The sequence below is a fragment of the Macrosteles quadrilineatus genome, unplaced genomic scaffold (genome assembly GCF_028750875.1).
Source record: "Macrosteles quadrilineatus isolate MER2022 unplaced genomic scaffold, UCM_ALF_1.0 Scaffold_2__2_contigs__length_208266976, whole genome shotgun sequence".
In the NCBI taxonomy this organism is placed as follows: domain Eukaryota; kingdom Metazoa; phylum Arthropoda; class Insecta; order Hemiptera; family Cicadellidae; genus Macrosteles; species Macrosteles quadrilineatus.
The window spans coordinates 61,154,688-61,178,701 of record NW_026542595.1 but is presented as its reverse complement, the minus strand read 5'-3'; the positions used below and the strand labels follow the sequence as shown (position 1 = coordinate 61,178,701).

At 36.9% G+C, this 24,014-nt stretch overlaps 1 protein-coding gene across 1 annotated transcript; it reads left to right on the top strand.

The window, feature by feature from the left end:
• The first annotated feature begins 16,443 nt into the window (after positions 1-16,443).
• LOC128984286 (jerky protein homolog) lies at positions 16,444-16,830 on the top strand. Its single transcript, XM_054403589.1, has one exon. It carries the CDS (start codon positions 16,444-16,446, stop codon positions 16,828-16,830), a length of 387 nt encoding a protein of 128 aa, XP_054259564.1.
• Positions 16,831-24,014: the final 7,184 nt, after the last annotated feature.

The following is a 24,014-nucleotide window of genomic DNA, read 5'->3' as shown; positions in this document are numbered from 1 at the left end:
CCCTATCTGCTGGACCGCGTCAAATTCGCCCCTTTCAATCATCTATGAAGCCCGTTTTAAGTTCAAAATTGAACATTTTTCTTGGGTTTGGAGTTTTTGGGTGGCAAAGGACCTTTGTTTTCCTGTCATTTTGGGAGCGGACTTTATCAAGCACACTGGCCTAATTTTGGATTTAGGCAGAGGTCAGTGTTTTTTCCGATTTGCGAGACGGGTATTTATTTCTTTTGCTGCTGAAATTGGTGGTGGTGATGCGGTGGTCGAGCCTGAGATACCCAGCAAGCCAACAATTGATCCGTTAGGGCATCTGACTACTTGTGAGGCTGAAGCTATCAGAACCTTGTGATCTCGTTTTCCAGATGTGCTGACGCCAAAGCTCGGAGTCACTAACCTGTTAGAGTACGAGATTCGTCTGACAGACGAGGAAAAGAGGATCATAGGAAAAAGGAAAACAAAGAGAGCTTTGTTAAAAAAAAAAATAGAGTCAAGCTAAAAAAGAAGCTCTTAAAAACACAAAACAAGAAATATCAGATTTTGATACTGATTCTGATTCAGAGTTTGAGATTGTACCCAGCCCTCAACCAAACCAGAGTGGGGATATGGAAGTTGAAGAGTTGAGTTCAAGTTGAAGGCTGGGTAATTGTTAAGTTTTGTGGGGAAAAAAAGGATTTGACACTTTGTTGGTTTGGTTATAGAAAGCAATGAATCTGTTTTTACTGTGAAATTTGCTAGAAGAATTGAAGGCAAGCGATTTAAATGGCCAGAAGTCAACGATGTATCTGAAGTGGATGTAGAACAAATTGAAACTTCCCTAAAGCCCCCTGAAATCACAACTCAAAATGACAGATCCACCAGTTTTGAGTTTGATTATCAATTTGCAGCTGATGTTGAGTAGAGTTAACGGAAGATTTAATCATTTTCCATTTTTTCTAACAAGTACTTGAAACAATTAAAATTTTTGTTAAAAATTGACCATGTATTCAAAATATTGTACGATTATCATTTTATGTAAGTATTAAAAACTTCAAAACTAAAACAAAATGTATTTTTTACAATAATCCTTGCAGCTGGTTGAAATTTATGTGGGTCATCTCTCCCTAGGCGTATGGTCAAGCCTAGGGACACTTGACCCCTTTGCAGAGTTTTACTATAAAAATCTTTTTGTATCTATATGAGTTGAGGAAACAACTTTATCTTAATAAGTTATGTATATGAAAGACTAAGATACGAGTTCCTTGTGTTGATTAATCTAAAATAAAATAAAAAATAAAAAATGAAAAGTTACAAACTGGGTCAAGTCTCCCAACCTCCCTACTGTCTTCATTTCCTATCGTGAGAAGATCGATAAAAGCTTATAAGAAGATCTTTTTCTATTTAATGGACATGACCATATTCAATACATTAGTTGTTTTCCAACAAATTAGGAAAATCAAGCAAGCAGATGTGGTTCACTAGCTTTAGGCTCAACTTAGTAGAGCAGATTTTGGCAGCGGTGACCCTACCCAGTGCGAACTACTCCAGGCCAAGCACCGCTTGCGCCTTCCCCTCTGCGATTTCATGCAAAACAGTGGGGCCATTTCCCTGTTTAGATACCATCCACTCAATGTAAGCTGTTCCCTACAAGAGTATGTAAGGTTTGACTGCTCACAAGAAGCGGTCGGAAACAAGATTGCTTTGGAAAAAGTGCCTGGTACTGCTACATCTTGAAAAGTGTTTTAAAGACTTCCTTCCACACATTAGGTTTACAAGCTAGATATTTCTTATGCTCTTAATTTTTTAAGTGAGTCGGTGGCTCAGTCGGTAGCGTCACGGACTTCGGGCCCAAGGCAGCGATGTTGTGGGTTCGGATCCTGGTCACTGCCGAAAACATTTTATCAGAACAGGTTGCCAACGCTCACATTGAAGCAGTTTTTTTTAAATTGGTGAAGGATGACATTTTCCGCCCCTCGCACTGAAAGTTTTAATTAAAACCTTGCATTTTGTTGGAATTTAATAGGATCCATAGGGGACAGCTAGTAATGTGCTTATTAGGTCCCCAATGGGGTAAGTATTTTTCAACAAAAAAACATATTTCTTTAGTGAAAGCGAAACATGACCATGGACACGCCCAACTAACCTAACCGTAATCTGGGCGGAGTGTCTAGTAATCTGGGTAATAGTGTCTTGTAATGTGGGTGTGGTGTCTGGTAATCTAGGTACAGTGTCTAGCAAATTGGGTTTGGTGTCTAGTAATCTAGGTATGGTGTCTAGTAAATTGGGCTTGGTGTCTAGTAATCTGGGGGTGGTATATTTTAATCTTGGAAATGGTGTCTAGTAATATGGGTGAGGTGTCTAGTAACTTTTATTTAACTGCCCTGTCACGATGTTTAATCGAGTTTTTCAGGGGTGGTGTCTAGTAATCTAGGCGTGGTGTGTACAGGAAGTCTCGGTGAGAAAAAAATCATTTGAGAAAGTTGTAGGGTTGGTGTCTAGGATCAGTTTAAAAACGTCTTATGGGACGTTTTAGGTGTGTTGGAGGAAGTGAATAATAACCGAACTGCCAAAACAAGAATGACGTTGGCTAGTAGGCATGTTAATGCTATTAGTTAAGGATTCGGGCCAACGTTATTTGTTTATGTTAATAATACACACCGGGTTTTATTCTAGTATTCGTAGGCCTACCCTAATTCCTTATTCTTAGCCCCTTCGCTTACATCAATCAATCAATCAATCAATCAATCAAATATTCTTTATTCAAGTTTAGACAATGTGTCTTAAATAGCGTCATTAAACTAACATAAAGAAAAAATTATAAACTAAATAATAAAGTAAAATATTAAAGTAATTCATTACAAAGGATCTATACAGTAAAACTCAAAATGAGTGTTATTACTTAAAACAAATTATAAAATCGATTACGTCAGAGTAAAACTAGTTAGTATCTGGAATTCAAATGAACGTTTCGAAATTACAATTTAAAAATTCTTTGATAGAATAAAATGGGTTTCTTATCAATAAGTCTTTTAGTTGGCTTTTGAATCTGTTTGTATTATTTTCTTTTTTAAGTGAAATGGGTAATTTTTGAAGAAATTTTAATCCTGTATATGAAGGTTTTTTGGTGTAGAATTCTAAATTATGTCTAGGAAGGTTAATTTGAAAGCGTGTGTTATATTTACTTGCAGAGGATAATAAATGAAATTGTTTTGCAAAAACAATTGTCTCATAAATATACAAACTGTAAACTGTTAACACACCCAATTCAGGAAAGATATTTTTAACTGAATCTGTTCTTTTTAATTTCATGGTCACTCTAATAGCTTTTTCCTGTTTTATAAGTATTCTATCCAAATTTTCCTTAGTTGTTGCTCCGTAAATGGCGATTCCATAAGATATGTGGGAATGAAATAAAGAATAATAGATTATCATAAGAGTTTCCAAGTTGCAAACCTTGGACATCAGCCGCAAGGCATGAACGCCAGATGATAATTTATTTACTACATAGTTTATGTGATTATCCCAAGATAGATTTTCATCAATGACCAGTCCCAGAAACTTTGTTTGGTTTACCTGATAAATTTTGTCTGTTTTTATAAAAATATTAGGTTCAAATGCTGTTTTTGACTGTTTAGTTGAAAAGGATATTAGATTTGATTTTGTTGTGCTGATAAGCAGATTTCTTTCATCCAAAAACTTTTTTATAGAGAGAAGACTCCTGTTTGAGGATTTTTCAATAGTTGAATTGGATTTTCCTGAAAACAAAACATTAGAGTCATCGGCATACAGACACATAGATCCATCACTGACCGGGATCATCTCTGGCAACCCCTTAATGTAACAGAGGAACAAAAGAGGCCCCAAGATCGATCCCTGGGGTACTCCATATCGTAGTGTCTGTCGCTGAGATCTAAACTTTTCAATATATTTGGTATTTTTTTGCTCTATTATGTAGTCCACTGCAACAAACTGTTCTCTGTTTTCTAAATATGAAGTGAACCACTGTAATTCTTTTCCAATTATTCCTAATTCATTTAAGATATTTAATAGTTTACAATGTGAAACGCTGTCAAAAGCTCTACTAAGGTCTAAAAATATTCCAACTACTTTATCACCATTATCTACTGAATTTATTATTGATTCAATAAAATCTATTCCAGCTGTTATTGTAGATTTTCCTGGTCTAAAACCGTGTTGCTCCTTATCAAACACTCGATTCGTTTCAAGGTAATTAAAGAGCTGAATATAAACAACTTGTTCAAAAATTTTTGAAAAAACCGGTAAAAGAGATATTGGGCGATAGCATGATGGGTCTGCAGCGTTTCCTTTTTTTAATATGGGAACAACCTTGGCTAATTTTAATTTGGATGGAAAAATTCCTGAAATCAGAGAAGAATTTATTACATGTGTTAATGGTTTTAAGATATATGGTAATGATCTTTTAATTATTGTGATAGGTATTTCATCATACCCCGTTGAATACTTATTTTCAAAAGAAAGAATTAATTTTCTAAGATTGTCTTCAGTTATGGATTCAAACTTAAAATTGTTAATAGTGCAAGATTTTGAGGGTTTCTGTGTTTCTGTATCTATTGCTGTTATTAATGGTTGTGAAACATATGGCAAGACAAGCTTTTCAACTGCAGTTGTAAAAAAGTTATTAAATATATTACTCACTGCCAATGGGTGTGTTACCGTTTGACCATTTTGAAAAATTGTTTTATTTGAAGTTAGATCTACTGCTTTCGGCTTAAGTTTTATTTCATTTTTTATAATTTTCCATGTTACTTTAGTTTTATCAACGGCATTTTTTTATCTTTTTACCGTAAAATGTTTGTTTGGCTTTGTTAATTGATTCTTTAAATTCTTTTTTCTTTACTTTAATCATTTTGCTCATTGCATTATCTTTTCTTCTCCAAGATAAATTCTCGAGTTCTGTGATTTCAAACTTTTTCTCAGCTATTTCACTTGAACTCCATTTGCCATCATTGTACTTTTTTTCCATACTAATTACTTTTGGAAAATTTACATCAAAATAATAACTAAAAATAGAAATAAAAACATCATATTTTACATCTACAGAAGATTGAAAAACATCAAACCACGATTCATTACTTAAATCACTTAAAAATATCATAACATCATTTTCCTTAAATTTTCTACATTTTTTCTTTACTGACTTTTTTTCATGCTTTTTAAACCTACTAGCTCTAAAAGCTGACCATCATGATCAGATACTAGTGTTATTATTCCTGTTACATTTGTCTGAATGGTGTCTATATTAGTAATAAAATTATCTATTACTGTTTCTGATTTGTTAGTAACCCTTGTAGGAAAATTAACTTTATAAAACATATTGTACATAGTTATAGTACTTAAAAATCTATAATACAATGCATCATGTTTCAGTACATTTATGTTTATGTCACCTGCTAAAATTATATTTTCATACTTCTTTGTTAAAACATCTAATGCAGCTTCAAGTTTAGTTAAAAAACAATCATTATACTTATACTCAGGAGTTCTGTATACACCTACTAATAAAAAGGAAAAATCATTAATATTTATCTCAGCCAAGCAACACTCAAATTCCTTCTCTGAAATAATTTCTTGAACCTCTTTATTTAAAACCTTTTTACATTTTACAAATCTGTTGGTTAAGATTAATACACCACCACCGGTGGTGGTTTTCCTTGTCCAAAATGAAGATATTTTATAATTTGTAATATTTACATGTATTAATTCCTCCTCATAAATGTTAATTTCAGTTAAAACAACAACATCTGGGTTAATTTCATCCAAATTTATTTCTAAAATACCTAATCTTGTTGATAAATTTTGAACATTTTGGTGAAATATTGAAAAATTTTGAGTGCTGCTATTACTAATTACTTTATGTGTATGACAATTTGTCTGTTTCAATTTGTTAAGATCTTTACTGTTATTAAAGCATATTGGAATAGAAGTAGTATGGTTGCCAATAGAATCGGTATTTTTTACAGGATTATAAAAACTTGCAGAAAAGTTTTCATTGTCATACCAATTTAGTTTAAATTTAGGCCTAAAGAAGAAGAAGCGGGTGAATCACTGACACTATATTGCCCATTTGTATCACTCACACACACACTTGACGACATTTCTTCTTGAGGTTGCTCAGCTACCTCCTGGTCTTCAGGTACGGCATCTTGCTTGTCTAGTTCCTGAGGTGCAGGCAGTGATGGTGTGAATATCTTCTGTTGCATAGCAGGAAGGTCCTGTGTTGATGACTTCAGTTGTAGATGTTGCAGCAGAATATGATGTCTTAAGCTGGTATTAAACTCTTCATATGTAAGCCCATTCCACAATGATCTTGAAGACCACCATTGGTTGTAGGATATAACTTCAACAGGGGTTCCGGTGAGTTGCTGAAACTTAAATATATTTCTTGCAAATAGCTCTACTGGTATCTCATCACAGACACATCCCATAGCAGAACAAATCAGCTTACTAAATCTTGTTTTATTGAAATATTTTATCGAAAGCTTCGTTGTAGTCGGCTTCTGTCGGTTTGCCATTGTATTTATGTTTAGTCACTAGGGCATAAAAACCAGCACCGTTAAGGATTTCTTGGTAGGTTAGGTGGTCTGTTAAACAGTCAGATTCTTGTGGTCAGATCGCGCTCAAATCAAATAAAAATTTCTTTTATTTAGTTTAAAATAAACATTGTTTAGTTATTACAAAATATATATTACAATAGAGATACAACTGAATATCTTATGTTAATAATCCACACCGGGTTTTATTGTAGTATTTGTAGGCCTACCCTAATTCCTTATTCTTAGCCCTTTCGCTCCCATTAGCCATTGTGTGAAGCGACGGCAAATTGCCTTCCGCTATTAAGCCTGTTTGTGCCGAGTTAGTTCCTCAGAAATCCAATAGTCCGCATATGCATCTTGTTCTAGGAGTTTCAGGCTTTCTTTTGGTTATATTTTCGTCCTCTTTGTCCAGTCCTATTGGCAAAAAAAAAAAAAAAACTGAGGTTGCAAAGTTGCAACTAAGTTGCTGACATCTTGTAATATATTTCAATTACTTGGCTTATAATTTAAATATTAAAAATTATCTGAAACATCAGTAAAATGTTTTTGTTTACATTTTTTCTATGATAATAAAATTCTGTTTTGTTCTAACATTTTAAAGAATCACTTTTATTACTGAAATATGTTTACGTCTACACTGGTTTCACAGCTCATGCGTTGTTGTGTTTACTTCGACGATGTAAACATTCGATTACAGTCTTGTTTTACTTTATTATTTTATTGGAAAGGTAAATTATTTTATAGGCTAAAATAAGTAATAGAATTTTACTTAGTGTTAGTTTGTATCAGTATTTTACTTCTTTGTCCTTATGACTGAGTTATTAGGCCTATCATGTTGTGTTTCACTTCGTCGTGATAAAGATTGAGCTACGGTATCATGTTCTGCTATATTATTCAATTGAAAAGCTTAGTTGTATTATAAAATGAGGCTTCAAAATAACTTAGTATTCGTTGATGAATGTGGATAAAAGTTAGGCTAGATGAAAGTGACATTATAAAACTTATAGGGCAATGCAACAATGACTGTGACTTGGAGAGGGGCTTTTTTTTTTTTAACAGAGGGCCAGGCTTACAAGTTACCATGGGATTGCATCGCAGCTAGAACAGCTTATTGTGCACCCTCGTTCACAGGTCCTCATTCTCCGTCAAATCCCAGGTCCTTGGTGAACCGTGAGAGCCTCTTGACTATGGTGACCTGTTCTTCCCTTTGATCTTCCATCAATAGGCCAAGGGATCTCATACGCAGACCTTGTAGGGCTGGGCACCTAAATATACCTTCACAGCTTTCACAAGGTCTCTGGCTGGGGCAAGCCGTAGCGAGATTTCCCTGAGAGGACTCAGCTCCTGAACTTGCTTGACCAGCCAATCCTTTGTGGCTGCGTCAGCACAGCCTCCACCTTCTTCCTGGAGGCTTCATTAGAGTCAGCTTTGGGGGTACCACCCTTGCCCTGCTTTTTCCCAGCATCCTAGTTCCCGGAGGAACTGGCTTTGCAGGCAGCAGAGTTAGGGTGCTTGGCAGCCCACACCAGCCTCCTCTCACTTCTGGATAGCACCTTTTCGCCTTTGGCTAAAGCATCCGCTATCCTCCGTCTTTGCAACTCACCCCTGGAAAGTCGTTTTTCGTACGAGGGATCTCATACGCAGACCTTGTAGGGCTGGGCACATAAATATACCTTCACAGCTTTCACAAGGTCTCTGGCTGGGGCAAGCCGTAGCGAGATTTCCCTGAAAGGTCTCAGCTCCTGAACTTGCTTGACCAGCCAATCCTTTGTGGCTGCGTCAGCACAGCCTCCACCTTTCTTCCTGGAGACTTCATTAGAGTCAGCTTTGGGGGTACCGCCCTTGCTCTGCTTTTTCCCAGCATCCTAGTTCACGGAGGAACTGGTTTTGCAGGCAGCAGAGTTAGGGTGCTTGGCAGCCCACACCAGCCTCCTCTCACTTCTGGATAGCACCTTTTCGCCTTTGGCTAAAGCATCCGCTATCCTCCATCTTTGCAACTCGCCCCTGGAAAGTCGTTTTTCGTTCCTTTCCGGTTTCTGCGAGCTTGTCGTCATCGTCACATTTCAGTAGACCTTCCTCCTCCATTTGGGTCAGACTGTCTACATTGTTCTCACGAATACCGGGTATTTAAGTCCACCTTCCCAGTGACCCGATTAGAGAGGTAAGGGGTGTGTACGACTGGGTTACCCCTGGTTCCCAGAAGGCTCCGTTAAGACACTGAATATTAGGCCCCCAGTGCCACAAGACTCTTGGCACGGATCGCATTACACCTTAGTCTAGGGCCCCCCTCACTTGGTTCTGTAGGTGGACCAACACCCAGTGGCAGAAGGTAGCTCTCCGCAGCTAACAAGTGAGAGTTGGGGTTTAGGTTGTGGCCAATCTGCCGAACCAACCCCGCATGCGAGGTTTGGCCGGAACGGCGCGAAATTTTCTCCCACTCACTAAAACCCCCATACCTTCCTGGAGAGGGGCTGGAGTGATAATGATTTGGAAGGGAGCAAAATACACCGAGTGAGGAAGCTGACGACCCTAGCTTCCCTGACCCTAGGCCTAACGGTAAACCTGTTAGGGGCAGGGAAGAGGTTTGCCTTGAGGAAAAAAAATCCTATTTCACTACCATTTAAGCCTATTAAAAGGTATTAAATTAATATAAAAGGTATTATATTAATAAAATACCTTTTACTGGTTGCCCAGATGTTAGGGCAAGTTTGGCTAGAACTATGGCTTAGCTCCCTCTGAGCTAGACGATTACAATGCATTTCTTGAGAATGACTTTTGGCAACATGTTGCAACAGAGAGAAATGATTTTGCCAAAGAAACTATAAAGAAAAAGAACGAAACAGGCGGGGGAGGAAAAATTAAATATAGGCTGCTGAGAATGGTTTGATACAACTGCAGATGTGACGGCTTATGTTTATACACTTTGTGTCCTTATGACATTAGTAAAAAAAGAACCATACAATCCTACTGGTCGCCTAATGAGTTGCGACAACTGCCACCCTACAATCAAAGGGGACGGTCATCTAATACAGAAACTCCTCTGAGGCTCCAGGCAGCAACTTGGGGACATTTTCCTCGGCCTATTTCTCCAAAAGACATCAAACAAACGCCCATCAAGAAGATGCAAAGTCTGCAGGCGTAGTGACAGCCGATGGGAGCAGAGTTAATGATTTATAAGGGATTTTCCCATAAACCCCCATAAAACAACAGAAAAATAGGATTTTCCCCGAAAACGGCCTGAACGATTTTGATAAAAATTTAGTATGTTATAGTCCTTTATATTCTGAACAAAATGGTACAAATCCCATTACTGTATAAAATACAGTTCAAAAGTTATTGTAAATTATGTTATTTTCCCATAAAACCCCATAAAAACACGGAAAAATCGGATTTTCGCAAAAATGGCGCGAACGATTTTGATAAAAATTTTGTATTTAATAGTCCTTTAAATTCTGATCAAAATTGTACTAATCCCATTTCCTTATTTTTACTCTCATCGCTTACACATGATAAAGCTTGTTGACAAACTTATGGGAGAAAGTATGTGTCAGAATGCTGATACCGTTTATTACTACATGTGATAATTGTTGTTATTATAAATGCTCAAGAAATACATCAAAGTTTTGTCCTTAATCATTTTTGCATTTTATTTGTTGGTGATTTTCTCTAGATTATGTAAGTATATCTTAAAAGTTATAAAGGATTTTCTCTTTCTTCAACACTATTAAACTCAAGACTAGAATCAAGATTAGAAAGATATAACTATTCAAGGTAAATCTCTATCCTTTTCCATTATACTCAAGCCTAAAGCTATTCTCTCCTCTCCTCTCTAAAGTCCCTAATCAATAATAGTCTACTATTCTATAAGGATCTAGAAAAAATACTAACATCCTCGTAACAACTATGATGAAATGTATAGACAGATGCGAACAGACGTTGAAGTTTAATGAATGCAACAAACGAGAGAAACATCTCGATTGTACAATAGGGTGGAATGAACAATCATTTTTTTTATTTTGAAATGTAATAGTGATTAAAAGTTGCCAAATGGCTTCAAAAAGACACTGTTAAAAATTGGTTAAATTAAAAATATATTTAGAGGTGCCGCAAAGCTGCTAAAAATATGCATTTTTTGTCAATTTTGAAATTTTTGAGGATTTAATATTTTTTACTAAACATATACTCTGCCTTAAATTATACTTAATTTTAGTTTTATTACTTATGTGAAAGCCTTTATAAGTAAAACTAACTGTTTTTGCTCTTATTTTGCCATAAAAACTAAACATATTTACATGCAGAAAAATGTCAATATATGACTGCGCAAAATTGCCTTGCCACTACAGAGTTCGCCCGTTGCAAGTTGAAGGGTTAACGAAACCCGCTTTAAAAATCACACTATAAAACTACATTTTATAAACACAATTATTAATATGCGCGCAGGTGCCGGGCGACATATGCACTGCCGTGCTAAGCTACCGTCGCACCACGCCGATGTACCAGTGCTACGTCACTGAGGAGGGGCGGGGGAGGGGAAGTAGGATCAGACGGCGACCGCTAACATCAAAGGAGTGAGCCAGCCCTTGTATATCTCTAGCCCTGGGTCGAGGGGACCACCCAGGAGCCGCTCGCCACCCCGAACACCCAGACGATCAACATCACTCTCACCAACACCCCCGCCGCAAAGACCCAGAGGATCCCCATCCATCCCACCAACACCCCCGCCACAACAACCTTCACTCCCACTGACACCCCCACCTCAAGAACCTCAACAACCAACACCCCCACCTCAACAACCAACACCCCCACCTCATTAACAACCACCACCACCACCACAACAACAAATTCTTCAACCAACTTTCCCACTAGGCCTACCACAACAACGACTCCCGGTACTACCACAACACTCCTACCCTGGCATATTCCCTCCTCCCAATTATTTCAACCACCCAACCTCACTCCAATACCTCATTCCGCCTCCTAATACAATTTCTCCTTTCTACCATCCACATTTGTTAAATCAAGTTTCCCGTCACCCAATACCATCAACTTCAACAAGCCTGCCATTCCCCCAAGCCCCTCAACAAATCCCTCTTCGTCACTACATCATTCCTCAGCATCAGAACTTCACCCCTCTGACCCTGATGTGAAGCCCCGCCAGGAACACCCCGCTCAAACCCCTCGAAATCATGAGCCTGCCCCACCAGGAGTGTAGAATATTTTTAGAAATTTTGTATATATTTTTTTGTTTTCATTTAATTACAATACATTATCAAATCAAAGAAATGATTACTTAAATCCCCTAAAATGTTACAGCTTTAGTTTATTACCCACTAAACTACATGTTTAGCCAAACAAACCGTTCATTGTTGTTATGGCCAAGTCATGCAACATTAATTATTGGTTAAATGTAGCGTCGTCATGCAACCTACGTCAGACGAGCACCAATCCATAGTACATAGCTATAGTAAAAACTAGGTGGCGTTCGCAAAGGCATCCACAAAATTGAGCGGAGTCATCAAGGGTTCATATTATATTGTTTTTGTCATACTGCAATAATAACAGTTGTTTTGCTTTAGACCAGCGTTGCGGGTCTAAAGTAGCATTTTTACTCTTTAGGGAGTAAAAATCGTATTTAGCCTCTATGGAGTATATATCAGCCCTTGTCAACTCAGTTGTAAATTTATATTGTAAACGATTTAATGTATCGAAATATGTATCGATTCGTAATTCGTAATCATTTTAACCTACAGTCTACAGTCTCTTCCCATAGTATTTTAGCATTGCAGATACATTAATCCATTCCCACACTCAGCACTGCTCACCTTTACTACTTCCTTCACCACCCCCTACGTCGTGGACCTGTTTCCCTCTCTTCCCATAGCATTTTAGGATTGCAGATACATTAATGTAATTTCCAAAAGACAGTTCCCACACTCTGCACTGCAACCCTTACTACTTCCTTCAGCATTTCCTACGTCATAGACCTGCTTACTTCCCTTCTCATAGCATTTAAGTATTAGATACATTTATCTAACTGTCCAAACGGTTCCTACACTCTGCACTGCCAGCCTTTACTATTTCCTTCACCCCTTCCTACGTCGTGGGGCCTGTTTCCTTCCCTTCTCATAGCATTTTAGGATTAAAGATACATTAATCTAACTGCCACAGACGGTTCTCACACTATGCTCATACTTTACTACTTCCTAAGCCACTTCTTACATCATGGACCTGTTTTCATCACTTTCCATAGCATTTTAGTATTTTAGATACGTTAATCTAATTGCCACAAACATTCCCCACAGTCCGCACTGCTAGCCTTTACTACTTCTTTCACCATTTTCTATGTCGTGGGGATGCTTCCATCCCTTCTCATAGCATTTCAGCATTGCAGATACACACCACCACCACACCACCACAACAACAAATTCTTCAACCAACTTTCCCACTAGGCCTACCATAACAACGACTCCCGGTACTACCACAAAACTCCTACCCTGGCATATTCCCTCCTCCTAATTATTTCAACCACCCAACCTCACTCCAATACCTCATTCCGCCTCCTAATACAATTTCTCCTGTCTACCATCCACATTTGTTAAATCAAGTTTCCCGTCACCCAATACCATCAACTTCAACAAGCCTGCCATTCCCCCAAGCCCCTCAACAAATCCCTCTTCGTCACTACATCATTCCTCAGCATCAGAACTTCACCCCTCTGACCCCGATGTGAAGCCCCGCCAGGAACACCCCGCTCAAACCCCTCGAAATCATGAGCCTGCCCCACCAGGAGTGTAGAATATTTTTAGAAATTTTGTATATATTTTTTATTTCATTTAATTACAATACATTATTAAATCAAAGAAATCTATATATTTAATACACAGTTGTAACACTGTTTTCTCAGTCATTACTGGACCGATCTACAATATTTATGTCTCAAATTAAAGGGGATAGTGTGTAGATTTGCCGAACTTCCTTAGAATTTACGTTTTTTCTAAGGGCTACGACCTACAGCCCTTTAAAGGTCGAGTCAATACAATTCTTATTGAAGAATATAATACACAGTTTATAAATTATTCGTCAGCTGTTTAATGTTTGTCAGACATTTGTTATTATTTTTATAACCTCACTTTCAGTATGCAATTATTTAACTTGGAGTTTCTGTTTATAAACACACGATTTTGATAAAAGGAAAGTGTATTTGTTAACTTATTTTTGAAATGTTTTAGTTTTCCTGCAAAGTGATCTGAAGGAAAGTGGTAATTGAGTTTAAGTTTGAGTATGGAATGTGAAATAATACCCATACTAGGGGACGGAAACTTATTGTTTTGATCAATATAATTTATTCTCTACGGCCAACAGAATAATCATGGGGAAATCCGCTTGCAAGTTGTACATACTAGCTAATACTGCTAATGAGTGGGAAACACAAACATTTTATAGTAGGTGACGAATCTTACTCAAGATCAGTGTTAGACGTTCAGTGGTACCAAACTTTACCTTCTCGAGATGGCGAGTACGCTGGGATACGTGGAACTACAATATATCAGTGATTTTTTTTTCAAGTACACAGGGAAGTTGCTTGAAAACTGTGACTTACCATTCGGTTCTGGCGAAGAAGTATGTGACTTGATGTTTAATGGCAATGTTGAATCGGGTCATTATAGCGTTATAAAACTTTATCATTAACCCCAGGGTGTGAAAAGTACAAAAAGAAAAAGAAAAGGTAATCATTAACCGGGCGTAAAGAGACATACCGAACAAAAAAAAAAATTTAGAGAACCATCGAACTAAAAAGGTAAAGAGCAGTGTTTGTGTTAAATGTGCTCTGAAAGTCCCTACAAAAAATACCAACTCTTTTGAATTGGGGTCGTTAGATTGGATTTGTCACTACTTCAAATCTACGAATTTCGAGTCAGAACAGACTAACTGGGACACAAAAATGTTTTAGTTTTCCTGCAAAGTGATCTGAAGGAAAGTGTTAATTGAGTTTAAGTTTAAGTATGGAATGTGAAATTATACCCATAGTAGGGGACGGAAACTTATTGTAAAACTTTATCATTAACCCCAGGATGTGAAAAGTACAAAAAGAAAAAGAAAAGGTAATCATTAACCGGGCGTAAAGAGACATACAGAACGAAAAAAACATGTAGAGAACCATTGAACTAAAAAGGTAAAGAGCAGTGATGGAGTTAAATGTGCTCTGGAAGTCCCTTCTAAAAAATACCAATTTTTTTATTGGGGTCGTTAGATTGGATTTGTCAGTACTGCAAATCTATGAATTTTGAGTCAGAACAGACTAACTGGGACACAAATATTTTTTCCTCATATTGTCACAAGGGGAAGGTAAAATGAACTCCTTATCAACATTGTGAGTTTATGGAAAATCTTATCAACAGCGACTATAGAAAAAGTATTAAGGGTGAAAAGAGACAACAAACTATTTGAGTAAAATATAATACAAATCTGCATTTGAAATGAAATGAATGAAATGAATGAAATGGATGAAATGGATGAAATGGATGAAATGGATGAAATGAATGAAATGAAAATCCTTCTTTATTGAGGCGAACTTAGGACCTTTCTTACAGTTAACCTCTAAAAAACTAACAATACTGATAAACATTAACAAAATAAAACAATAATTATTGAAATAAACAAATAGGTGTTGGCTGAAATGGCCAGTTCTAAGTATTTTTTTAATCAACATCTTTCTGGTAGTGGTATAGTCTACATAGTTTGATATCCACGACTCCTTTTCCATCAAATTGGACCGTTAATACCCTCTAACATTGAACAAAGTATGCCCAACTTTATATATACGACGTAAACACAGCTTTTACTCACAGTATGGGTCAAAGATTCGTAAAATGTGACCCACTGCTGATGCGTGATTTACATGTAGGCTAAGTGACTATCTCTATTCCATACAACAAATGTAATGAAAAAACGACGAATATAGGAATATACTTGAGCAAATTATCTAAATAGCATAAATAGCTGCTTATTAGGTTATCAGCATTGTCCAGTTCGTATACTATTTATTTTTCAAATGAAAGTCGAATTAATATAAAACATTCATTTGGTTAAAATAATATATCGGTTTGATTAACATAAAATAGTTTATACAGGCAAACTATAAGTTCTATTTCATTTAAAAAATTAAACAACCCCTAAATAAAATAAAAAGATAAACAATATTTGTTAATTATTATTTCTTTTATTGCTGACAATATTCCCGTGGCGGAGCACGGGTGGTTAACTAGTGATTACTTAAATCCCCTAAAATGTTACAGCTTTAGTTTATTACCCACTAAACTACATGTTTAGCCAAACAAACCGTTCATTGTTGTTATGGCCAAGTCATGCAACATTAATTATTGGTTAAACGTAGCGTCGTCATGCAACCTAAGTCAGACGAGCACCAATCCATAGTACATAGCTATAGTAAAAACTAGGTGGCGTTCGCAAAGGCATCCACAAAATTTAGCGGAGTCATCAAGGGTTCATATTACAGTAGACTCCCTCTAGTTCGGCCTCGGTTAGATCGGCCGCCGTATGGTTCAGCCAGTCTCAGAAGTGAGTGAAACTCCCTCTAGTTCGGCCTCGGTTAGATCGGGTGCCGGTTCAGCCGTTATCAGAAGCGTGAGTCATATCCGCTACATCGTCGCGCCACTAGTGACTACTGTAGTGGTTAAACTTCGACAGGATTCAACGTGAAAAGTTTAGTTTCCGCCCGTTGTCGTTGAAATTAACATCGTTACCGTAGTTCTGTACTGTATCGTAGTACTGTACATCGTATCGTAGTACTGTAGTTTAAAGTTTAAAGTTAAAAGTTGTTCGTGTGCCTGTAGTGTGTTGAGTGTGTGTAGTGTGTTAGAGAAAAATGCTTTCTAAAATGGCTGAAAAACGGAAACATACTTTTGTTTCAATGCAACAGAAACTGGCAATTCTAGAGCGGTTGGATAAGGGCGAATCCGTCCAGAGTATTTGTAGAGAGTTTAAGGTCGGCAAGAGTACGGTTAATGACTGGCGTCGGAACCGGAAATCAATAGAAACATTTTGCACGCAAATCGAAGGTGAAAAAGTTTTGTCTAACCGTTGTACTTTAATAAAGCCTAAACTAGAACAAGTTGATGATGCTTTGTGGCTGTGGTTCATGCAGGAGCGTAGGCGAGGCACACCAATAAGCGGTCCAATTTTAAAGGAGAAGGCGATGATTCTTCACAAGAAACTAGAAGGAAATGACACGTTCACAGCAAGTGATGGCTGGCTATCAAGGTAGAAAAAACGACATGGAGTACATTTCATCAGCGTGTGTGGTGGAAAAATGTCAGCGGACCAGCCGGCGGCAAATGAATTTTCAGAAAAACTAAGGAGAATTATCCTCAATGAAAACTACAGTCCAGAGCAAATTTATAATATTGACGAAACGGGACTAAATTACAAACTGTTGCCACAGAAAACTTTCGTCACACCACAAGAATCGTCAGCACCTGGGTTTAAAATAAACAAAGAAAGAATTACAGTTGCATTGTGTTCAAATGCGTCAGGGTCACATAAGCTCCCTTTGTTTGTGATTGGAAAATCTGTTAAACCTAGAGCATTTAAGAACTTGAACTTGAGTTGTCTACCAGTGTACTATAGGGCACAGAAATCGGCCTGGATGGACACGTATTTGTTCAAAGAATGGTTTGTTTCCGAATTCGTTCCCAAAGTAAAACAGCATTTAGCATCTTTGAAGTTGCCGATTAAGGCGCTTCTTTTACTTGACAATGCTCCTACTCATCCTGAAGAGGGCCTAGAATGCGAAGGCGAAAGTGATATTAAACTTTTGTATATGCCACCAAACGTCACAAGTATTTCCCAACCAATGGACCAAGGGGTCATCGAGTGTTTTAAAAGAAGATATCGAAGGAAACTCCTCTCTGAAATTCTAGGCCAATTGGACAGTGAGGGTGACACAGGCCTAATTCAGGCCCTAAAGTCAATCAACTTAAAACATGTAATTTATATGGCGGCTGAAGCTTTTGACAACATTCCTCCCTCCACTTTTACGAAATCTTGGAGAAAAGTGTGGCCAGATGTAGAACAGATAGTTGACGCGGTCCAACAAGGAAACCCAAATACCCAGGCATTGGAACCAGATGACAACCTGTCAATGTTCAACCCGACTAAATAAAAGAAAATGTGTCTAATAGCCTAACACTTAAAACATAAATTTACACTTATAATGTTACTCACAATACTGTAAATATACATAAAAGATCGTAAGTGGTGGTAGATTTCGATTCGACACTGCAATCATCCTCAGACCCATAGGCGAATTGGGTCATCTCATCATTGGGTTCAGTATGTTTCTTACCCAGCTTTATGTAATGTAATATATGTATCCATGTATATTATTGTCATTAGGTGTATACGTTGAAAGAAATAATTAAATAAATTATTATTTGAAATGAGAAACGAGTTAAGACTAACAATAAATTTAAGAAATGTACAAATAAATAATTAGGTTTAATCTAATAATTATTTTTTTGCAATTTACTGTTTAGATCTTTACTGACCGCGAGGCGCAGTTAGTATAAATCTTGCGAGTCCCATTGGTGGAAGATAATGGTAAGCACATTGTAACGTAAGGAAGAGCAAAGAGTATGTTTATAGTGAATTTTAAAGTTTTTATTAGGCCTATTGTTCTATACCTCAATCTATCAAACTTCCGTTGGTCAAAGATGAAGAAATCAAGTATTACAAGTATTGCAAGTATAACAAGTAAGTAGGTAGAGATTAATTTACCTAAACCAAAACTGGTTATAAAAAAGTAAATTATTGGGTTCCATCTAAATAACAATTGTTTTTGCAGTTCACGGTCAAGCTTGGATACAGATTGTTTTGGTAGTAAAGTACAAAGTACAACGCTTTAGCATTTGTATACAACCTTTGAGAACTTGGCAATGTCGGTGCCTACGACGCGACGCATCGACGGGTGGGGCTGGGCTGCGCAGATGCTTTGAAGAAGCCTGCGCGCGCTCTCTTGCGACGCACCACACTATATAGTGTATATACATCAGTTCGTTCAGACGACTAACCAAATATATATTTATAAACCGTAAGAAACATACACAAAATTTTGTTTGAAACATCTTGCACATTTTATTTGGAAAAAATATAAAGAGGGTAAAACAAAATTGTGTACTCTAAAACATAAACATGATCAAAAAAGTTAAATCGCTATATCTCTTTGGATATAGTTTTATAAGAAACCATTTAGTACAAAAATTGAAGATAAACTTATAATAATAATAATAATAATAATAATAATAATACAAATCAAATTTCACTACGATGGCATCTGTAGAATTTGAATTATATCCAGTAAAGTGAACGACTGTAATTTCCAGGTTTGGAGGGGGTTGGGGAAAAAGCTCAAGGTGGAGAATCGTAAACTTTTTGAAAATACACGTCTTAAGTGGTTTCATCACAGATAACAAACTCAGCTTTCCACTATTTAGCTACGAAAAAAGGCAGTTTGTGCGTTTATTGGCTGGGCTAGATGCGATGACGCAGCGCAGAGGTGTTCAACTAGCCCGCACGCGCTCTCTTTGCCGACGCCCAGCTCTTCACCCGGTCACCTAGAGGACTAACCAATAATATATTTGTAAACCTTGCAAAACGTACTAAAACTTTTGTATGAACCATATTTGCGTATTATTTCTATTTAAAAGTATATATAGAGAAAAACAAAATTTTGCACTCTGAAACAAAGCTTTTAACAAAGTTTAAATTTTATATCTCCCTAAGTATTGGTTTTAGAGAAATGTTGTAAATACAAAAGTTGTAGGAAAATTAATTAGAAATAAAACAAAACAAATTGCAGCTCGATAGCTTACATAGCATTCGAATTATGACCAATTAAGTAAAACACTGCAATTTCTATGTTTGGAGGGGGGTGGGGGGGAAAGCTCAAGGGGTAGAAGTGGGGACTTTTGGGAAAATACGCCTCTCATGTGGTTCTATCACATATAAAAAATCCAGCTTTCCACCATTTAGTTACGAAAAAGGGTGTTTTATTGCATTCATTGACTGGGCTAATAGCAAATATCTTCCTTCGCACCCAGTTCATTCGCGGCATCAAGGACAACTCTATTTGGGAACATCTTTTACAATCTGATATTACAGAGTTCAAGGAAATCGTATCGAAGGCAATGACTTTAGAAGCTTCCAGACTTTACTCTAAACTAATTTCCCTTAAACATCTTCCTACATCGACATCAGACCTACCTACCAGATATTAATAAGATTTCTCTTACATCTAGACAGCATGACCATTCCCCTTGTCAACACAACGTTTCCAGCAGGTCCAAATGGAAACCCAAACACACTCCAAAGTCTCAAATCAACTTTGATGAATTGGGAATCAACGGGTTATGTTTGCGATGCGGCAAATCCAATCATTTATCTAAAGAATGTCGAACGGACAAAAGCAAACTAAAATGTTCTGAATGCTCAAGACTAGGACATGTAGGTAAAGTTTGCATCAGCACACTTATGAACAATAGGTCCAAGAAAAATACACACTCAACTAACCAGATAAACAACAAAAGTGACCACTAGTATGAAATAAACATAGTAGACATATTTCAAACCGAAGCCTCACCATGGTTTCTTACATTTGTTAATATTGAAAACAAACCAGTAAAATTTGAAGTGGACTCCGATTCAGGCTATACTTTACTTCCCCGAGACAAATTTAATCAATTAGATCTCAATCTAACACTCCAGTCAACTAACTTACTTTTTAGATCTTACACCAAAGATGTATTCAAACCCTATGGAAAAGTAGAGATCAATATAAAATACAAATCTAACATATCCAAAGGTGAAATCTACATTGTACCTGACAACTACCCACCTATCTTAGGACGTCAGTGGATTCGCAATCTACAAATCAAGCTATCTGAAATAGACAATCAATCAATTTCCTCACCATACACCATACACACCAAAACAAGACAGTACAAAGTTGGAGACCGAGTCCAAGCATGGTACTGCTCAAACAACAAAAATCTGTGGAAACCATTATTAATAAGTACGGACTCTTACACTACCGGGACCTAATTAGACTCGACAGTGGTTATGTATTCAAGAGACACATCAACCTACTACGACAAACGGAAATATCAAAAAAGTCTGTCAAATTTGCTCCCACAGTGCAAGAAGCCACTTCAGAAGAACCAAGACAACATCATCCATTTGAAGACCTCATCACCATCCCTGCTGAACAACCACCACCACGAATCAATGAACAACCTCAACATGAGAGAGGAAATGAAAGTCCACCAGTGCTGCACAGATCCAACAGAATATGTCGCCAGCCTGAATATTTGAAAGACTTTGATACGTCTTAATTTTATTCTTCAATATTGCCAGTTTCAAAACAAATTATCTTTTCTAATAAGCGTGGGAGAATTATAGTTTATCAACCACATGTTTAATAATTATTCAATGTTCTATGTTGGCAATAAGTAAATATCTATCATATGTTATTATTAATAATTACAGTGTTAAATAAGTCAACAACAACATTACACATTTTTTATCAAACCAATTATGTATTGTAAAATAAATCTTTTCAAATGAATCAACCTTTTTTCAATTATCAAAGTCAACAAAATACGCGTGCATACACAAGGCCACGACACCGGGTAAGGATTTGAAAGAGAGACGACCAATTAAAGGGAAATTAGACATTGCATTTAATTCCACAACAACAAGTGTAACTGACCCGTCTCCTGAAGTACGTAACAGAGTCACCGAGGAAGGTTCTCCGCAAAGCATTAAACAACAAAAATCAAGCTTTTAAAATCAAAAAGAAAAATTAAAACTTTGCAACAGAAAAATTGGAGGCTCCTCAAAAAGTTAGCAAACTTAGAAAACATTTTAAAAGAGCTTAGAGAAAAGTTGATCATGTCAGAGGAGGACTGCTCAATGCTCCAGTCAATTTCGAAGACATCTGAATGCCTGTTAAAAAGGTCAATACAGAAATCTAAAAGTACTAGATATAACCAAGTCTTTGAAGACCGACTAAGGTCTTTTTCGATAACCTTGCATTTCCTATCACCTAAACCATACAACTTTATTAGAAAAACCTTTAACACAGCACTGCCTAACCCTAGAACATTACGTCGCTGGTACAGTAGTGTAGATGCAGAGCCCGGTTTTTCAATGGAAGTTGTTAGAGCTCTAAAAGAATATTCGGCAAGAACAGAGGGGCCAGTTTTAGCATCGCTAATGTTTACAGCATGGCGATAAGAAAACACCTTGAATGGGACGGGAAAAAGTTTCATGAATCAATTAATGTCGGGAGTTATATTGATGGAGATGCCGTAACGATGGCAACAGAAGCGTTGGTCTTCCGCCTAGTTTTCTTACAACGTTCTTGGAAAATCCCTGTTGGATATTTTTTTGTTGCTGTAACAACTGGAGACCAATTTTGTGGTTTGATAAAGTAATGTATCACACTTATGCATGACTCAGGCATAACAGTAACGTCCTTAACCTGTGATGGGGCATCATGTAACTTAGCATCATTGAACATGTTAGGGTGTTCATTGAAACCAGAACATCTTGTTACTTGGTTTCCAAATCCAGTAACAAACGAGCCAGTTTTTTTTTTTTCTTGGATCCATGCCACATGCTGAAGTTGGTTAGGAACACCTTAGGAGATTTGGGAACGATCAAAGATAAAAATAACAATCTTATTGAGTGGCGATGTGTAGAAGAATTACATAATGTTCAAAATCTGGAGGGACTCCATCTAGGTAACAGATTGACAAACAGCCACATCAAGTACAAGAAACAAAAAATGAAGGTGCAACTTGCAGCCCAAGTTTTTAGCCAATCAGTTGCAGATGCTCTAAGATTTTTAATGGAAAACCAACACCCAGGATTTCAAGAATGTGCCCCTACAGTTGAGTTTAAATTGAAATTTTCAACCAATTGTTTGATATTTTGAACTCTCGGAGCTTAAAAGCAAAGTACTCCATAAAAGCTTTGTCTCCATCAAACATTGATTTATCTAAAGAGTTCATGTTGAAGGCGAAAACCTACATTTTTGGCCTCAAGAACAATCATGCTCACCTATTTTAAAAAGCATAAGAAAAACTGGGTTTTTGGGATTTTTGATTTGTATAGAGAGCACTTTAGCCATGTACGATAAATATGTGGTGAATGGTTGCCTGAGCTACTTTCCTGTGTACAAAATAAGCCAGGACCACATCGAAAGGCTTTTTGGCTACATAAGAGCTCGTGGCGGAAACAACAATAACCCAACATGTAAACAGTTTACGGGCTCTATTAAAAGGATCCTTCTCCACAAAGAGCTGGAAGAAAGTGACCAGGGTAACTGTCTGGTGTTGGACAGATCTGTATTATTTAAACTTAATACCAACAAAGCCCCTGAGGAGGAAATCAATGCTTCCCTTCCCGAGTGGAGAGTCTTGGAAGAAGATGAAAGACAGCAAGTTTTGTCTGATGACCGAGAAATGGATGATTTTATAGCAACTGTAGCTTCAGCGGACGTTTTGTCAACGCTCAGTTGCAACATTGTGGAATACATTGCCGGTTACATTGTGCGCACTTTGGAGCCAAAAATAATGTGTAAACAATGTGTGAATCTGCTTACGAGCAACATAGACACTGGGACAAGAAGTTTGATATCATGTAAAAATAAAGGCGTCCTAATTCAACCATCCAAATCAGTAACTCAAATTTGCGAAATATGTTAAGTTGTTTTCAGAAGAGTTTTTAAAGTGGACGGTAATTGTGATAACTCAGCAATGACAAAGATTACTCAAGAAGTTCTTGGCCTGTGTGTTTGTAAAAACATTTTTTGGGACTCCAATTCGGATCATGTATTTTTTGGGGAATCTGAACTAAGCCATTTTGTGTTGCTAATTAAAGCTGTTTCACAAAAGTTTTTCAATCTTCGACTTAGGTATTATACAAAAAAGTTTAATGAGAAACTGCATTTTTCAAAAGTGAGAGCCCATCTTACAGACAATTGCTTTTATGTGTCAATAAATACATGTGTTTTATAACACTGTTAAGATGTCATTTATTTCTAGAAAACTGTAACTAATTGATATAAACTGTAAATAAAGGAAGTTCACTCTGAGTTTTGAAATTGTTTAAAGTCATTGAACCTTACAATAAACTATGTGGCCTCAGCAGAGAGAACCGGCCTCAGTTAGTAATTATAGTCAAAACCAAAACTATCCAGCAAACAATCATAATTAAAACCTAAATATACCGTACTTTATGTTGAAATAATTCATTCAATAAAAACACACAGTATGTTAAACAATTACTGAATTTAAATAGATTGTAATCTATTTGTTAAAATTTGCTGTGTATTTTTATCAGATCAGTGTATTTTATCAGATAGTCTTTGAACATATTTCAACCGTA

Bases quoted from the DNA above. Each gene is read 5' to 3' on its own strand.
- LOC128984286 (XM_054403589.1), top strand. From the start codon at position 16,444: ATGGCTGAAAAACGGAAACATACTTTTGTTTCAATGCAACAGAAACTG.